The 19,907-nt window shown below is 41.9% G+C and overlaps 1 protein-coding gene across 1 annotated transcript in view; it reads left to right on the forward strand.

Moving 5' to 3' along the window:
• The first annotated feature begins 983 nt into the window (after window positions 1–983).
• Window positions 984–19,907, forward strand: part of DUSP29 (dual specificity phosphatase 29) — a 28,008-nt gene continuing 9,084 nt past the window's right edge. The window contains exons 1-2 of the mRNA XM_018910953.3: window positions 984–3,754; window positions 10,903–11,116. Coding sequence (XP_018766498.1) covers window positions 10,932–11,116 — 185 coding nt within the window. The 5' untranslated portion in view covers window positions 984–3,754; window positions 10,903–10,931. The remainder of the gene's footprint in view (window positions 3,755–10,902; window positions 11,117–19,907) is intronic.

Consider the following 19,907-nt stretch of genomic DNA (forward strand, 5'->3'; position numbering starts at 1 on the left):
CATAATTCTGATTCCCCTGCTGATAGCAGCAACACAGCTGACGTCTGGCTGAAATGAAGTAATGAACACAACAGACAGTGCTTATTAAAGAATCAAATAAAACTCTGAATACGTCAATCAAAAATAAGCATACAACCAGTATTTTCTGGCAATCCAAAGCTGGGAGATGAAGAGGGAAGCACAAACCCAGACTCAAACAGTAGGTTACTTAGGGCAGCAATTGTCATTTTTGTTTTATGGGTCTGCAATGCCTGTCTCAAAGCCCTAACCCTGATGGGGGCCATTAAGCGATACCTCAGTATAACGAGAAATTAAATGAGTAACGCCCAGCAAGATACTCCTGCACACAAGGTATTGTCAGACAAGTTTTATGTAGTGCTGTATAAACGCCAGTTGACTTCAGCAAGAATCAAGGGCATGCAGCATTTTGTAAGGAGGGTGCAGTCATTTAAAGCATTTCTCTCTATCTGCAGTAATCAAAACAAGTTATAGCCAGGCTACAACTATATGTCTAGTTTGAAGACTGCTTGTCTGTGTGAGACAGAACCATCTGGATTTACTTTACAGTTAACTTTAAAATATATATATATCAGATTTCTTAACTTTTGCCAAACAACTGGAAACATAATGGTTTCTGCATGCTGTTAGCATCTCACTACAGCTGCAAATGTCCATTAGGACAATTCTATATAATTATATACTTATTCTTCCCATGAAATTGTTAAAAATCCAGCTTTTCCAAATAAGAGCATATTTTGTAGCAAGAGGAAATCTTCCAGTTCACCAGGTTGGAATGGGGGAGGGAAGTCTTCTAAAGCAGAGCTTTACTCAAAGCTTTTTCTTTAAGCTAACATAAAAATTACAAGTCAGTGTGTCAGATTTTTCCAACTGTACCTCTAGTGTGCTCCAGCCAGAAATCTACTATTTCTTTCCCTTTTCCTTTTCTTTGTGGAAGAAGCTCATTCCTTCTAAGATTTAAAAAAAAAAAAAAAAAAAAAAAAAAAAAAAAAAAAAAAAAAAAAAAAAATCCCCCCCTTCCTCCCTCCAGTTTTTTCCAGCTCTTCCCTCTGCATGGGACTTCAGTTCTCATCCTTCCCACAGTTCCATACTCTTGTTCAACAGGAAGTGTCAGTGGCACCATGGTACCGCTGGGCGACTGCCCACGGGAGCTGATCCCTGACAGCACACAGATCTGCACGCAGAACATGAGCAGGCTGGATGCAGGCAAGGTTCTAGGAATGGAGGGTGATCTGTGTGTTCAAAGCACCAGCATCAGTTACCAATAACCCAGCACAGGTCAGTTTTTAGGAGTCCAAGGTAACAATTCAACTTTCCAGAAGGCAGGCGCTTCCCTCTTCCAAAATAAGAGCCTTCCTTCTGTGTTTTCTGTGTCCAGGCCCAAAGCACTTCAAGTCATTGGCCACTCTCAAAACATCTCAGCAGCTCAGATTTTTTAGTTAACAAAAACAAAAATAATGGAAACACAAACAACTAGTCCTAAAAATTGGACACAATCCTGTGCAATGTGCTCTGGGATGACCCTGCCTAAGCAGGGAGATTGGACCAGATGACCCACTGTAGTTCTTCCAGTCTTACCTATTCTGTGACTTTTCCAGGAGGTGAGTGACCTTCTGCACATGTTCTCAGGACCCTACAGAGAGAAGGGAACAATGGCTCATATTGTTTTGACAGCCATTCAGACAGAAAAATACTTATTTTTCAGATGCCTGCCTGAAAATAAATACCACAAAATGCTGTAATGCTATTGATCTCATCAGAAAGACAACCTTGGTCAGAGACAAGCAACAGACCACTGCCCATCCTAGGGGCACAAAGACCTCAAAGAGCAGCCGCCTCTCACCAGCACTGCCAGTCTGCTGGATCATCTTACCCATGTTACCCATACTGGGTCACCTGCAAGGATAAAGTTAAAGCAACTGCTGCTATGGGGTCTGTATCTCCTCCTCCACAAAGTTTCTCTGTTATCTGTATAGAAATAATTTGCACAACAACCTTACAAGTTATCTTAGAAGGCACAGCAGGTTTCTAGCATCCAAGCTCTCTCTCATTTTAAGAGTGACTATCTGAATAATTGGCAGGGAGGAGCTTGGCTGCTCTGTACTGCAGAAACTTGGCTAGAGCGATGCTGTTAGCATGAAACAGCAGCAGATCCAATGCCCAGAACTTAAACTGAAACTGTTTGTTTTTACTTCACATCTGTACTGCAGCATTAGCCACAGGCCATAGCTGAGTCTGGCCCTGGTCCTTCTGGGATGAACTTCTATATTTTAAACAGACAGGGGATGACAAAGGTGATTGAAAGGATTTCATGCAACATTAAAAATAACTGACAGAGTCAGGATTTTTTGTCCCCCTGAAAATGAATGGCAACTACCACAGGACTAGGGTACTTTGGAAAAAATGGTCAGGCAACCTAAATCTTTGGTAGAGCGCAGGCATTTGTAGTCACAGAAGACTGTTTCTTTTCTTGCAAGAAATAAAAAAAGTTCCACAAGACCTTTCTATCAATAGCTGGCTGGTTTTCGCAGGCACTGGTGTGACAGTAGAGAGCACTGTGAGGCAGAAAGACAGGCAAGTAGTGCATGCAGGTGTGCTCAGAGATATCATTCCCAGGATGGTCAATTCAACAGAAGAAAAAAGGTCCAGAGACGAAAGGACTGCTTCCAATATCACACGCTTGCCCTGACTGGTCTCTTGGCCTCTTTTTCCCACTCTCAGACAGAAGGCAAAGATCTGAAGAATTTCTTTTAAGAAATATCAATACTCACATGACAGCTGGATCTTAGATGCAAGCCTAGCTCCAATAGCACCAAAATCTCTTCCTAAGAGCTGCAACCTGCAGCTCTTAGGCAGCCAGCATGAGGCAGGGTTTGCTGCAGAACAAATGCCCAGGCAGAGGATGCTATGTGTGATCCCCAAGGCCTTCAGCCCTGTGGCCATGAAGGTTACAGCAGATGAAGTACTGGAGTGGAAGAGGTGTGGCTCTGACACCAGGGGACCCAGCTTTGATCTTTGATGAACCCGGCTGTGATTTACCAGGGAAAGTTTTAGGCTTTCTTCAGCAGGTAGTCATGGAGCTTTTTAAGGAAGTAGAGAATTTTTCAAAGGCTGGAGGATGCACCTCTGCCTTTTTTTGGCAAGCTGTCACCAGAACTGGACCATGCCGAGCACCTTGTTGCTCTCAGCAAAAAAAAGGCATTTCATAGTTAGATGGGTACTGAGAGTGTTGGCACTGGAGAAAACCAAAACAAGAAGGAGGGGAAGATGGTTTTCTGGTGGAGCTCATGCAAGAGCCAAGGACCTTGTAAGGATGCCACCTCTCCTATTGCCCATTGTTGTGCCAGTGCCAAGTCACTTGTGCACAGCATGACAGGAAACAGCAGTGCAATGCTCCTTACCCATAAGCAGCAGTAAACATAGCATCGGCCTTGACAAGGGGACAACATCAAAGAGGATATTTGTTTTATTATAGTCAACATGCAGGCATCCTGTTATCTTAGTCACACCAAGACTAGGTAACTAAACTGCCAGGTTTAATGTTTCAGGTCACATCAGGGAATAGTTTTACCAGCAGATGTAAAGATCATCGTTTAGAGTGGGCAGCACTCAAGGTCAGAGTCAGCAAATCCTCCTCTAAAAATAGACTCTACTTGCACAGTTAGTGAGGCTTCTTTTGTCGTTCTGCTGCACTTCACAGGACCCAGTTACTTACTGCACCCACCTAAGCTTACAGGTAAGGCTAAGCAATATGCTTTTCTTGTTGTACTTCTGCTCCTTTTTCCTTCCTTTTGTAACCTGGTTTAGTAAAGGAGGGAGAGGGCTGAGAACTGGAAAACTTGCTGAGGTAACTATAAATTTCATTAGCTTGTTGCAGAGAAAAAAAAAAATAATTATTACAGACTCAAAGGTTTTGAAAGCATAATGTATAATTTTAGAAATTTTAGAAAACTAAACTTGTTGTGTTACAGAAATCACTTTATAAATTAGGAAATTAGATGCAGAAAGTATAATTATCTTGAAGATAATTTCAATGTAAAAGTTAGGGAATGAAAATGCAGTTTTTAAAGACTTTAACATCTGTCCCAGAATATTTTACGTATTCTTCAATAATTGTTCCACCCTCCAGTCAAATCTAGCTTTTCCAATTGAATTAAAAATCTCTCAGATGATGCTGTGTTTTAAGTTTCCTTGGACATTCTAATAACATTTAATAAAATCTCAGCTTAATCTGTTTTCAATTAACCAGTCCACTCAACAACAAAGAATGAGTGCAAAAGAAAGTTTTTTAAAAGTCATATGTAGCTTAGAAATTCATTGAAATAACTGGTTAGTTTTGAATATTCACAGCAGGAGGTTCTGGGAAATAATTGCACAGAGGCTACAATTATTCTGGTTTTAAGCTGTTTAAAGATGACTGCAATAGATGAACTATTTTATAGTCCATGAATGCTTTAAGCATAGGAAGGCAGGGCTAAAATAAAGGAACTGAAGTGAATGAATTTTGGTGAAGACTTGGACAGGAATAGGAAACACAGGATTGTACTTTTTTTGCTGAAGTATCCCACAAATCCAGTTTTGGAATTTGATAAATTCTTTTTGGGGTCTTTTAGAAAAATATTTTTGAAAGACTTCTCCATCACAAGAAGTATTTGTAAAAAAGTAACCTTTTTGGCCTAGTGTTAGGGAAAAAAGCCCCAGCAAAACAAAACAAGACATAACCCCATCCAAGGAGCCTTTGCAGGACCACAGCTCATTACAGTACCCTGGGGTGCAACAAGTGTGAGGTGACAGGGGAAGCACACAGCTCTTCATGGCTGCTGCCAGCCTTCCAAGTCTGAGCAAAACAGCACGGGGTGGCGTGTCAGGGAGCACCATTCTCAATGCATTTCATTAAATCATCTGACAGAGCAAGATTTTGTCACTGCAGCTGACCAGCTCTCAGCTCAACTAATGTACTTTGAGTTACAAAAAGCTTAGAAACCAAAGCTCTGTTTACCCTCCTCCCAAGTGCAAACACTGTGCTCCAGACATGTGCATTGGCTTCTGCAGGAACTTTCCAGTTTATAAAACAGCCCTCTGCTTAGTCATACTCAAAAAGGGCAAGCACTTTTTCACCCTGAAGGGAGATATGCGTCTGGCATGTGGGCTGGAAATGGAAGAACAGAACATTTCTTAAAAATTCAAGAACTTGCTGAGTATATCCTCCCTCACTGTTTCTGTAGATTCTCAGTCATTAAATCTGATTTTTTTTCTGCCTTCAGCACTGAGCAAGTGTTTTCTTGCAGACTGGTTACTGAACTAGATTCAAGTCTTCTGCACATTTTTTGAAAGTTTAGAACTGATATTGTCCATCCTTACCTTCTCTTGGGTCCTTCCCTCTTGTACACACTTGTTACAAACATTGTTCCTCCATGAGTTCTTACCTAAGGTGGTAAACTGAGAGAAGGAAGTAAATAAAAATAAAACCACTAGTTTTGCAGTTGTCTGTAAGGCAAAGTCTCAGTTTTTACTCCCAGGAGAGTAGATGTCCAACAACTTCAATGGTGTTAAATTCTGCCTGATAAATAAAAACATTTAAATAAGTCTGCCCTGTATCCAAGATCAGAAAAGAAAATTGAGAAATTTCTTAGTAACAAGCTTTTCATGCACAGAAATGATTTCTCAATCAAAATTACAGGGTTTTTTTTTCTTCTTTTTTGTTCTTCTGCTGGATTTAGTGTTCATGCCAGTAAATTAACTACTTTAGTTCCCAGTTTTGAGGGTCAAACTACCAATTAGTTTCAAGGGTACTCTGTTTAACTCCTATTGCACTGAGGTGGGTATAAAGTCCAGTAGATATGTCATTATTTTTGTAGAATCCTCATGAAAGGCTCAGCCATGATAGGTAGCTCTCTTTCCTTCTCTTGGCATCTTGGAAAAAAACTTCTGATCATATCACAGTTCCACTCCTTTTTCAGAGCCCACAACAGGTAGGAAGCAAAATCTGAAAGCATCAGAACAGGAATAAGATTAAAATCTTCCTCCACATTTACAAAACAGGTTGTATATTTAGGTGTTTGCTAAATGCTAAAAACTTTCACTTCCCAGCTAAACCAGGTGAATTTGTGATCGCCCGGTATTTTCAGGGAGAAGTTGCTTTTAGACAACTCTGAGCACAAAACCAAGGCTTGTACACATGTGCACATCAAATTAAATTTAATAAAGCCAGCATCAAAATCACCACTAGCACAAGTGATCAATGTCATGAGAGCTGGGAGAACTTCCAAGAGCAGAACACATGGGTGGCAAAAAATATAAACTATTCTGCTGTATAAATATACAGCAGAATAGTTGGCATTAAGTGGGCATTAAGGCAAGGAAACCCTGTGCCCTGTATGACAGAAAGCCAATACTTCTAAAGGAAAGTGTAAGGAAAATTGTCTTATCTCCATTTTTCTTCCCAGTTTTTACTTGTTTAGCCTCTCTCATTGCATATTTATGCCAATGCCATTGGGCTCTGACTTTATGGAAGATCTGAAGCGTCAGGCACACAAATAAAGCTACAAGTTGGCAGTCAGAGTAGTTATGGTGGGGACAATAGCAGTGATGGAGGAACCCCCTGTGCCAGGAAGGGGTGCAAAAAAGGAAAGGATATATAGACCTTTGTGCAGGAACAAGACAAATGCAGTCCTTGGCTGTGCATGCCTGATTTTTTTCTTTTTAAGTCTCTACAGCTGACTTGGATCTTAACTCCCAGGCAAATATCTTGCCAAATTGTTTGGCATCTTTATACACAGCACTAGGGCTTGCACAGCATGTTAAGCAGAAAATATTAATATTAAACATAGTATTTTGTTATGTAGCTAACGACTTGGAGCTTTCAGTCTCAAAGTACTCAGAAACTTCCACTACACCTGGAAAACCAGCATTAGAAAGGTACACAGCACCACCAAGGCTCTGATGTTCACCTCTAGATAAAAAGCTCAGTTTTCCTCCCCCATCTATGGGAATACCAAACTGTAGAGCTCATGACTGACATTTCCAAAAACATTAACTCACCCCTGAAAATTTTGTTGTGGGACTGGACATCCCTTCAATTGAACAGATTTGAAAATGGGCCACTACTTTCTATTACTTCACAGGACCTTACTGGAAATTTTGGGTTAATTTGAGTAGTTCAAGGGACTCCAAACATGGTGCAGAAGGCAAATCTTTCACTGCCATATTAGTGCTCCAGCCCTAGACTGTGTGCTCTGTCATGGTCTGAATTAAACAGCAGATAGACTGGCAGATTTTTCTTTTTTTTTTTTCCTTGCACTTTATTTCCACCCTCCATGCTTTGTTAAAAATAAAATAAAAAAAGCTAAAGAGCTGTATAAGAAATTCCATCTGGCAGCTGTAGAGGAGATAGTGAACATAAAGAAGAGATTCCTTTGCTGTGCCTAATGCATGCTGCTTATCCAAATTAGCCACACAATTACTCCTATCAATGCAAAACTAGTTTAATGTTTTTTTCCTAGTGCACAGCACTTGAGAATGACTTAAAATGCAGTGTAATTTGCCACAGTGTATGTCCTGAAGTGGCTCACTAATGAAAAGAGGATTAACTCTCCATTATTCTGAATTACCATTTTGTGAAATCACTAACAATATTTTCATTTATATACATATAACCCAAGGGGGACAAATATTCCAGCCATCCAAGCGATTAACAAATAAAATTTATTAGATAACATGCACTTTGGTCTTATTTATGAAGAGAAAGATTAGGGTATAAAAATGCAGATGACTGGATTTTTATCATCCTTGTTCTGATAATACCCTTAAGTCCATGACAGCAGAAGTGGGGAGCACGGGTGGTTCAGTGGTGTGTGCACACTGCAGTGAGGGCAGAAGCCGTGGGATGCCAGGCCCAGCAGGCACAATGTCACAGGCTGCAGCACCTCTGGGGCCCCACACCCAGCTCTGACCAGCCACCACAGGCGACACAGAGAGGGAACAGGAAGGTCTCACCAGCTCACACAGCCTGCCCTTGGCATAGGCCAGCAGAGTGAGAGGGAAGCTGTGCTCTGGGCACAGGGGAAGGGTGGGATGAGCTACAGACTGCCTTTCCTCACTGGGAGGAAACTCCTGGCCCCAGATACAGGGCTCTGTTCCTCAGTATGCCCTGAAGCTGGGCTCAGACCTTCCTGCTGGGGAGAACCCTCTGGGACAAGGGCAGTTCCATAGCCAGCTGACTTTTCGTCCCTCCCCCATGAAATAAAAAGGCTGTCCTGAAGCAGCATTTCCAGGAGCAGGCAGGCTGCAGAGTTCTTTATGCAAAGGACATAAGGACAGCTCCTACACCTGAGAGCTCCCACATGACCTTGGGATTAGCTCAGTTGGTCAGAGCAAGGTGCTAATAATGCCAGGCTCACAATCTCCATATGGGCCATTCACTTACAATGATTCTTGTGGGTCCCTTCCAACTTGGGCTATTCTGTGATCTAAGGTTGTGTGTCCCCAGCACAGTGCAGTGCCATGCAGTGACTGCCAAGCTAGCACAGCACTGGAACATCAATCAGCCTGTACTGACTCATCTATAGCCCACATGAAGCACCACAAGGGGTGGGAGCCTACTCCAACAAGCCTGTGCAGAGGTAACCCTGCAATCTGGCTGCCATCTGACTGCACTGGGTGAACGCTCTGCAGGAGATGGTCTCCTCTCCACACAAGTCTGCCAGAGAAATCTGAGGTTTCCCTGCCTGGGTTTGTGCTAAACATTCACCCCTAATACCCACAACAGCATTAAGAACAACCACCCAAAAAAATCCAATCTAATCTACTTTTCACTTTTTATTCCAAGAGGGCTGGCCTAGGGAATAGTCTTCCTAGAGCTCTGTTTGGTGTATCTAGAACAACTAATACAAGATGGGGTTAGACATCTTTGATTCCTGGGAAGATGCAAGCCCTTCTACCCCCAACCAAATGCTTCATGGCAATTATTTCCAGAGTTGAAATAGCAAACCAGCCCTTTTGCCCCCTTTTCCCTCCTCCTAGTTAAACTCTGTTACTTCTTACATAGTTTAGAGTCAAATCTGAAATACATGTTTCATTAGAGGAATTTCAACTGATGCTTTCCTGTGCTCTAATTCAATTTAAAAATCCCTGCAGCAGATAATATTGGCAAAGCATAAAAGAACATAGTGTACATGAAAGTTCAGGGAGCATGTGGCTTCCCAGGACAGACAGAAACAAGGATTTCTCAGCAGTGGTCGAGCTTTCAGAGTGTTAACCCAGCTTCAAACTGTGCCAGTGTTCCAGTACCACAAACGATCATTTGCAGATGTAATTGCCCTGTTCTGAGGTGTAACAAATCAATGCACTGTGGCCACCAACTGTGATTACTGATTACTTTGCTTTCTCTTCTTCCTTTCCTGCATCCCATGTTATGGAGCCATGAATAAAAGTAGTCAGTCCTACAGCATCAAGGCAACAGGCTCTCAGTTATGATTCCTTACTAGACGAATAGCAGTTCTTATCAATTTCTAGATAACAGCCTAATCACTCCCAAAGTCAGATAGACTTAGATTGGTATCTCTGACAGACAATCTACACTGCTGAGTCTGCCTGTATAATTAGCATAATTCTGGCACAGGAAGGAAAAAGGCTCTCCCAGGGCATGGCTACTGGGGCAGATAGATGGGACTTGGTATAACACATGCAAGACAAGCCCGAGGTAAATTTACTACAAGCTGGAATTCTCAGAGCCCTTTAAAAATCTCAAGAGAGGACCAATTAGCTAAACATCATCACCATGTTTTAAGAAGCTTGGCTGAAAGATAGATCCCCTTGCCAGTGAAAGCAAGCCAATTTTTGAACAGAGGTGTACACTGGCCAATCAAAAACAGACTCCACAATCTTACACAGCTTTGGAGTAGGAAAACAGCAATCATTTGGCTTTTTCAAGCTTTGTAGAGAAACAGAATATGACAGGCACAAAAGAGCCCAAACTGAGCAAACAAACCCCATGGGTACATGGGATGTCAGTGAAAAATGGACATCCTGCTTTCAGCTCTACAATAGCCACATGAAAGCATTAACCAGATTTTTTGAATTAAAAGGACACAAACATTCAGCAGCCAACACAAAAAAAAAAAAAAAAGAAAAAAAAATGGGAGCAATACAGGATTCATTGCCTGCAAGAAAGGTGGATTTTTGGCAGCCTCTACTTGCACACTTCATAAGATCAAGCCCAGCTCCACATCTTGTTACAAGTCTCTTACAGAGCCACAAGGTTCAGTTTCTCCCTTCAAGGGAATGAGACATGAGCAACTGCTACACTGAGACAACAGACAGTCCAGAAGAAGAAATAAAAACAGAGCCCACAGGGAGATGCAGCAAACAGGAAATCTGCAGCTGGCAACATTGGAAAAAGAAGACTAGAAGAGAGTAAAACAGTACATGCAACATTCACCTGAACAGACACACTTCCCCTCCCTACATTGCTGAAAATCACGGAAGATGAACTTTTTAGGAGGGTCTTAGTTAATGATAAAAAAACCCAACAGCTCAAATTTGCACTCAGTTCCCCTAGGTGCTTTAGATCCCTAGGCTGTTAGACCTACCAAATTCTTGCCAGTGGATTTTTCAGGAAACAAAATGCAGACAGAGACTGAACTTCAATAATCACAAACCTTTGAGTTTTGTTTCCTTTGCTGATGAGCTCATCCAATAACATATTCCTCGCCTCACTCTGGGGAGGCAGAAATCCGGGTGCGAGTCTGTGTTTGCCACACACATCTGTCTGGAGCAATGCTCCATCACACCTGCTCAGGGCTGCTCCCAGGATCCCACAGCTGGAGCAGGAGTCACTTGCTTTGTGCTCCCTTGGGTTAATGTTCTGTTTCGGTTGCATTCCAGTTTCTCGCACATCCTGAGACCGCTACTTCATGGACAAGATGTCATCAGGAAGCTGGAATGCTGGGAAGAAAAATGCATATACAGCAGTCAAAGTAGATCCTGATGAGGACTATTGTACCCCAGGGGCATTTGAACTGGAGAGGCTCTTGTGGAAGGGCTGCCCAAAGTACACTCACGTCAATGAAGTCTGGCCCAACCTCTACATAGGAGACGAGTAAGTGTACACGCTTAGCTGCCTGTGTAGCACCTAAGTGTACCTGGTGCATCTCCTCTACACAGGGGATGACCAAGCTCTTCTAGACACAGCTCACTGACAGAGCAAAGTGTTTGAAACCACTGACAGATGTCAGAGCTGGGCATGGCCCTGACTGGTACTGCTGCTTCGGGAAAGAGCAGAGGAAGTGCAGCCGGCTCTGCTGTTAAAGACAGAGTGACAGCGCTGGTTGTGGCACCAGTGTAGACTGCAGAGGTTGAAGCTCATCATGATCTATTTTTAAATGGTTAGTTCAAGGAGCAATTTGTTATTTATCTCTGAGTGAAAGTTGTTCCAGAGTTACAGAGCATGGCCTGGGTGGGTTTGCCACACCTTAGGTTGGTTTAGGCCTAAAATGTAATTCTTGGAAAGTGACTGAAGAGACAGCTGGCCCTGAAGTAGTATTTCTGCATTTCCGAGCCTGTGCTTGTGGACATAGAACATTCTGCATTTCCAAATTGCTCAAGAGATTAAAGCAAACAGAACCCTGAGGAAGGCAAAGCTGCAGATATGTGTCTCAGTGATCAGACCAAATGTGATTTGGAAAAAAAACAAACCCACAAAACAGACTTAGTCCTCCTGAGCACTGGATTAACTAGAAGCAGTCTATTCCAAGAAGCAGAGAGGACTGCTGCAGCAGGAGACATGCCATCAGGAAATCCCCCAGCCCAAGCCCTGAGCAGAGCAAGAGAGCTTTTCTGACCCCTTTGGCATTATTGGTCCAATTCCCATTTTCCTCTACATCCTGCACTAACATGACATATATTTTTACACCATCACTGAAAGACACAAGTAGGAGCCCCAGTGGCTCCAAAGTTCTCAATAATTTTTTAAAAGGTCCTAAAATTCATCTGTTGCAAGCTTATAAAAGAGGAAAGATATACAGCTTTGAAAGTTACAACACTCCTAATATCATCCACCAATTACTTCTGCGGCGCCAGAGGCAACAAGGACACAAGAATTCTGGTCTTGTACCAAGCCAAGGCTCCCACTTTTAGAGACAGGGATGGGAGGATGCATGTGTGGGATAAAAAATTAAACCATGGGAACAGCCTGTCCAAATCATTCAGGAAGTAAAGGGGATTGAGTTATTGAGTTTTTCTCTCCACATCCTGCCCTGCCCCTCCTGTTAGGTATCTCTAACTCAAGATTTACTATAAAGAACAGCCTCTACTTCCTCGTTTAGAATCACCATCAGAATTATTCTGAATGAAGCTGTTCGAATAATTGTCCTCTAATCTCTGTGATGAAACTATAGCTGTGCCTGCTGAGCAAAGGGATATGACCAGACCAGTCAGGGTCTCAGCCTGGGACAGCAGTCACTGACTCTTTTCTGTAATCTTCCTGTAGCAGTGGCTTCTTACACCTTGTTATTTAGTAAAAGCTAGCAGGCATGACTCTGAATACACCACCCACCTGGCACTTCATACAAGCTAACCAGAGGAACAAAAATACAAACTTCTTGAGAGGCACAGAGCTACAACCTATCATGCTGGACAGTGTGTTTCTGCTGAGGACTGGTCTTAAGTGAAGAGAAAAACCAGTGGTGCTTCAAGGGAAAAGAAATCCCCCACCATGACAAGACAAAAGCATGAGAAAACCAATGGAGAGGGAAAAACAAGTGGAGGAGGTGGGGGGGAACAGAAATAAAATTTCACCAGAAAATGGGACTCCCCAAAAGAGAACTACTATTGTCAGCCAGGCAAGGACAAACTTGACATGGCAGAAAATCTGAGAGGAGAGCTGGTCTGCATGCAAGATGCAGGCTTTCACTACCCTAACTAAAATTTGCTTTGAAATAGGCAAAGTCCATGGACCTTTATATCTTTCCTGGAGCCAGCTCCATATCTTACTCCTGACCAACAGCTTACCCCCTCAGTGTGGCAGGGTTTTTAGAGATGCCACAAGCCAGGAACAGATGTAGGGTGCATTTGCATCTTTAGCCAAGCTAAATTAAGGTTGATGTTGAAAGAATTTGGTGGAACTCATCAACAAAATCAAATGAACACACACATGCAGAGTTTATCTTCAGAGTCTTCACATCTGTGCTTCATTCCTGCCTCCTGCATTTACAAGGTTAACAGGACTTGTGACTGCTTATGGAAATGCTAATTAATTACCCTGACTACGTAACCACATCTTCCTCCTAATGCAGTCCAGGCTATCAAGGAGCCCTGTGAGGCCACTCCATCCTTTTGTTATGAGGCTTCACTGCAGATGTTGCCCAGAGGCAATGAAATCTCTATGAGCCTGTCAGACCCAGAATAATCAAAGCCTCAAAATATAACATGCTGTGTTCAGCTCCAATTGAAATTTTCCCCCAGCAAGTTCCAAGGGCTTTTAAAGAGCAGATACTGGAATTTGTATGACACAGCTCAGCAACAGGAATAAAACACTCTTGGCCAAGATTTTGATTCAATTGCCACCAGGATTAGTGTTTGCATGTATCTTCCTCATATTTAGAAGTCCTCTAGAGGGATAGAAAGCAGCCTTCTTTTTCTCCTTTGTTTCACTGGCCCCCTGGTTGCTTGCACAGGCAGTTTTACTGGCAAATCCCAAACCTGCTTGGTTCACTGGGATCACATGGAAAGTCTCTGCCAGTTACTCATCTTGTAGTTTCTTCTTGCAGCTCTTCAGTCATGGCCTTATTACCTGAGATGAAGTTTAGGCTTCCCCATTTCTGAAGTTCAAAGAATATTTCAGCTGAAGACAAAGGCCTCCCAATTTGTTTTCCTCTTATACATGCACTAGATCTCCTTAGAATTTAAAGCCTAATCATAATTTCAGGTCTTGCCATGTTCTCAAACTACTCCCAGAAAAAAAGAAGTCTTCTGAAATGTAATTCTTTACAAGCTAAGTATGAAAAATAATTTTCTGGGTATGAAGCTGAACTGAGCTTGCAATTGACAAAAGCTATGGTCTGTGCCTGTGCCTGGCCATGACTCATGGTCTTCAGAACTGATGCAGGTAAGGAAGATGAGTAACCACAAGTTGGAGCGCATGGTAATTAAGATAAATAACTAAACATGAAATGTATGCATAACTAAAACTCTTTCTCTCCTCTTACCTTTCTGCAGAGAAGTAATACAGCATGGCTTTTTCCAAGTGACTAAGTGAAAAGACAATTTACACTAGCCTAGAAGAAAACAGATGGGACTCACTCAGGCTAGAAAACAGCTACCTCCCACCATTTAGCATTACCAACTCCTAGCATCTTCATCAGTATTAATCATATAAAAATAGAAGCAAATACAGATTTAGATTATAACAGCACTCTTGAGGACATAGTTTTAACTTGGGTAGAATGAGAACATGCCAATTGTAACAGCAGTTTAACAATCCAGAAAATAAGGTCTTTAACACTGGACAGTAAACCTCAATGCTTCAATGGTTTCCAAGACAAATAACACTTCTCCATATAACATCTCTGCCTATCAGGGATTTCTAACATTTGATGAGTGACTGAAGTCAAGATCAGGAACTGACTGACCACAGCATGAGTGCTTGGTGCCTTTCCTGTCTAGAAAGCAGAGAGCTATTTCCTCTATCTAGGTTATATCACTTACAAAAACTACATCTACCATTTCGGGCTAGAGGAAAATGAAATACTAAATCTTTTCTATTCCATATTCTGATGATCCCGCTCAGTGTTTTCAGTGGTACCTAAAAATTCTTTCAATTCACACAGAGCAGGAGGTACCCAGAGAAATGGAGCAACACCTCAGAAGGAAAAGGGGATAGATACAATGCTACACTATCTCCAGACTCCCTCAGTGCTAGAGTTACCAACGAAAATTGGGTCAGTATTATTGGAAATTCTCAACATCTCTCCTCAGGAGGGAGAACTGCCAGATTTTCTTATGAAAGTGTCAATATTGCCTATATTCAGCAAGCTTCTTTCTGACACTGACCATCTGGTAAATTATCATCCTGCATCGAGCTTTCCTTTAGCACTTAAGAAAATAAAGTTCGAGAGAGGCAATTCCTCTCCTAGTAACATGTTGCCTCAGATTTCCCGGTGTTTTGTCAATCTGGGTCACATCAATCTGTGGCTTTAACAGTCTATACTGAAACACATTTGCATTGCACAACCTTTGCATGAAGTTTAAAAGACTTGACTCTACTTAAAGTTGATAAGCACCCCAGTCATCTGGTGGAGCAGTACCAGCTGTAAGGTGCTAACTTACCTGGAGAGGGAGTTGCTCTGCCCACACCCTCCTGAGATATTTTGGAGGACTACTTCCTTCCTTTAGGTGTACTTATATTTTCCTCATGAGCCACGTAGCTTCCCTTTGTTAGCTGCTTTCAGTATACTTAATACTGTGTGTGAAGGTGCAGGATGCAGTGCCTGCGAGTTCTTTTCCCCTCTCTTCCAATTCCATTGATTTGGGCAACTTTCTAACAAAAGCAGCTGGGACTAAAACTTGTTATGACAGTATTTTTGAAAACAGAGGGGGGATTTGGTACAGTGGAGACAGCAACCTGAAAGAAAGCATTGTTTTTCATGTTGTAACTACTTACACATTGTTACTTCCAGAAGGACACAGAATTTGCTGCAGCACTTGCTATAAATCCTATGAAACTTAGCCTTAAAACTGACAGCAGGCACATTTAATGTCTCAGACAAGCCCTCTACTTGCCCTTGCACAACCCAAGAGAGGTAGAGAGTCTTTTGGGAACCATGGATGACACTTTTGTCTGGGTCAGTTTCCGTTTTTAGTGAGTGTGTTAGTATCAATATATCCATATGTGAAAGTGATTTTATCTCCAGTTTTCACCATTGAGGTGGGATTCCCACGTCAAAGTACTCCCCCTTGCCTCAGAACTTTAAAAACATGTTTATGAGTCCATCTGCCCTACAGTAAATGCAGGGTCAGATTCAGCAAAGCACTGAGCTTTTGCTTAACATAGAGAAAAGGACTTCTGGGTATACTTAACTTTTAGCATAAGTTTATGTGCTCTGAACTGAAGAGCTGATGAGCTTTTACATGGGACTAATAGGCAGAGGTCATCTCTTACTAAACTGAATTACATGGAAATTTTCATTGTTAGCTCCCAGTGCCACACTTTACCTTCCTTGCATGGGAACATATTCAAGGCAGACACTGGAGACCACAGCTGCACCATGTAAAAGGAAATCAAGTGCTATTATCACAGATGGTGGAGATATACAAAACAAAACCAATTGCTAGAGTAGCCAAATGCTTACAGCTTCACCTACACTGGCATTCGTAGCAAACTCCTCTTTACAATGGCCACTTAAAATTCAACCATAATCACAAAGATTGAAGAATTAATCACAATTTAATAGGAAACAGCAGCACCCACAGAAGGAAAAATAAGAATGTTGTTAGCTTGACTATTACGCTCTGATAGCAAACTGCAAGGAAAAAAACCCAATGCCTTTTCTAGTCAAAATTGAATTAGAAATGGAGTCATAAATCCTCCAATAAGGTAATGATTCATATAGCCCTGAACAATCCTGTGCTATTAGTAACCTCAACCAATCAGATATTCACAGTTATTTATGCCTGATTTATTTCTCTCTTTCCTTTACAATATTGATACCTCAGGCATGGTGAAAACTGCAAGGAAGGCCAAGAGCATTCCCTTCTCCTTGGGGTGTAATCAAAAGTATCATGCATGATGAAACACAGCAAACCCCACAGGCACTGCTTACAGGGTACAGAGGAATGCTTTCACAACAGCACTGACACTGCAGACTCAGCTGAGGGTGGAGAGCAGCCCAGTCCTACCCTCAAAGCCAGAGCTCACTGCTGGCTATGGGCAGTCCAAGCAAACATGTTGAGGGGCACAGTGACATTTCCATTCACAGGCACACAGGTCCCACATGTGGGGCCTTACCAGGCTGTTGCTTGCTCTGCTAACTGGCCACCAAGCTGCTGCAAACCCAGCATGACCCCAAGTTTGACTGCTACACCAGGGCAGTGCCAGTCTCAGCACAGGCCTTCTCTGCCTGGTCATGTTCATGATCAAAGTACAAAGTACTGGCTGACAGCAGCTAAAAAGCAGATAAACCTGAGCCAGTATGACACGTGGTGGTCCAGCTGGGCTCTTGGCCTAGATTTTGGGGAAAGATTTTACAAGGAAAAAAAAAAAAAGTGGAAAAAATTTCAAAGAACAGTAGTGAAATCTCTTATGAAAACATAATTATCAAGTATAAGACTGGGGGGATAGAAAGACAAAGGAGCTAAAGTACTTTCTAATCTCCATATTAGGTTTGAAACCAAGCACTCTCGCTCTTGAAGAAGACTAAGTGCCACTTCAGCTTTCTTCACAAGATGCAGATTCTAAAGCCCAAGGCTTTAGAATCCTCTTGCAATCCAGTGAACCCTATTTTCTATTACACAACAACTGTTTCTTCATATCTCCGCAAAACAATACTAGAAACCTTAGGAAAAGCTTTCCATGGATAAGTGTCTGGGCTACCTGCTGTAAGAAAGTTGCCTGGCACCCTGTTTACAGACTGTGTGCACTAGCTTGGCCTGCAGGTGCAAAAGCCACGTGGCCACAGGACCTGTACTGATCCTGTTCCACTTAGGGCAGGTATTTTAGGTCTTGCTTCCACTAACAGGTTCTACAACACCTACACATAGTTTGGGTGATAGCTATTCCAGTGAAAATGTGGAGAATTGAACAGATTTGAGTGCTCAGCACTGAGCATTCAATTTCTGGAAGTTTTTCAGATTAACAATGTCAGTAGGAAAAAGAAAATCTGCATCCATATATTAAAAAAAACAATTCCATTGGGTAAGGTTCTATTAGTCCAAAGGGTGTTGCCAAATCAGTCTGCATATCAAGCATATTTAGAAAGCAGGTAACATTTTAAAGTCAGCCTAGCCCAAGCATTGAAGAAAACAGAGCATCAATTCTTTGGTGCACATGTAATTTACTATTTAAAAAAAAAAAGTTATTTCACAGAAGATGATATAGTTACATCTGAGCATTTATAATGAATTTTTGCAACACCATTCTAGGTTGATATATTGCTGCTTCTCAGTCCATTTCCAGCCCAAGCTGGGAAACAAACGGAGCAAGCAATGTGCATATTCCCAACCTCCCACAGATCAAGGGCAAAACAACTGCTAATGCATTTGTGATGCAAAATGATTAAAAGGATTAAATAAAAGGAGGAGGATGAATTCCATCCTGAGTCTCAAATTCACAGAATGCAGCTACAGACAAGACTGGGAGATGGAAGGGGAAGTTCAGAGGAGCTTGGCCAGGCTGAGCTGACTGCTTATGCAAGTTACTCAAAGACAGTATCCCTTCTTTCTGAATACCTACTGGAAAACTGAGGCCACCCAACACTGCAAAATCAGGTCATAGGAAACAGACCAAGACTGTATAACTGGCAGAAAAAATGCATTAGTTGCACCCACTGTGTCAAAAGGCAATCTCCAATCAAGGAAACAGGAAAATTTGATTTCATATAAAAACAAGTGTCAAGCACTAATGACTGTAACCTATTGTTTGACATTGTCCTTGCTCAGAACAACTTCATCATTTAATTCTAATGCTATCTATTAGCCTGAGCAGTGCTTGCAGAAGCCAAAGTGTGATAGTATGTACAGTCCATTAAAAAATTTGGTTTCCTACTGACCCTAACTACTCTGCAGTCCTACTTCTTACTCAGCATGTAGGTCTCCACTTGCAAGGGTTCTCCTTGTGCATGGGTCTCTGACCTGAAGCCCTCAGTCTTATATGGCTTGTGGGATACATGCTTTGGGCCAAGTCTGATGGATGAAAACCACCTTTTCTCCATTCCAGCATCAGGGAGGTAAAACAAAGACAGGCTTAATTTGAAAGCAGGAACTGTAGCTCACCTCAAAGGCATCAAAATGAAGAGCAGTAGTTACTCACTGCACCACTTCAGCCAGGACATTTAACCTGTTTTATTTTAAGTGCTCTCCATCCTTTCAGTATAGAACTGAAGTGTCTTTGCTGGCAATATCTACATACAGGGAATCATAAGGCACAAAACCTCCTAAAAGAGGGGAGAAGAAAGGAAGTCTTCCTCAGTCCATCACTGCTATAGGAATACAAAGGGAAGGAGTGAGCATTATTTAACATGAGGTGAAGGTGGCAACTTACAACATTAGCAGTGCTCCAGGGTCTACTCAACTTATTAGGTAGGCATCACCACACTAAGAGAAGCTTTTATTCGACTTTTACATGATTGTATAGGGGATGTGTGACATTATTTCACAGCAAAAATAACAGTACTGTCAAGACATTATCATTCCTGACCAGAAAGGAATTTCTGCAGGGCAATATTTACTCAGAACAGCCAATGATCATGGGCTTAATTTAAGTAAGAGCAAGCATAGGTAAAACCTGCAGTATCCATATCCCATTAAGATTAAGTGCTCTAATCATTAGGTCCTTGACTGCTCAGAGGGGGGTTTGGACTTAGAGCTTGGAAAGGCAGTCAACTTCAAGCTATTGTGGGCTGTCACCACTAGAATTACGAAACACAGCAGGTAGCTCACAAGAGTGTCCTGCGTGACAGCAGCTACATTTACACACGGAAGTGTTCAGGAAACATTCATGGAGAGAGGTACTTTTGTTTGGAAAAAGCTTTTTTACATCATGCAGTAGTTATGTGAAAATATATTAACAGAATAAAGGCTATGCCATTCTTTCTTTTTGCAAAAAGCTTTGTAGTTTTCCTAGGCACTAATGAAACTTGACAGTTTTTTCAGAACAAAATTTTCCCAAACGAAAAGCT

Source organism: Serinus canaria, chromosome 6 (genome assembly GCF_022539315.1).
Source record: "Serinus canaria isolate serCan28SL12 chromosome 6, serCan2020, whole genome shotgun sequence".
Lineage (NCBI taxonomy): Eukaryota > Metazoa > Chordata > Aves > Passeriformes > Fringillidae > Serinus > Serinus canaria.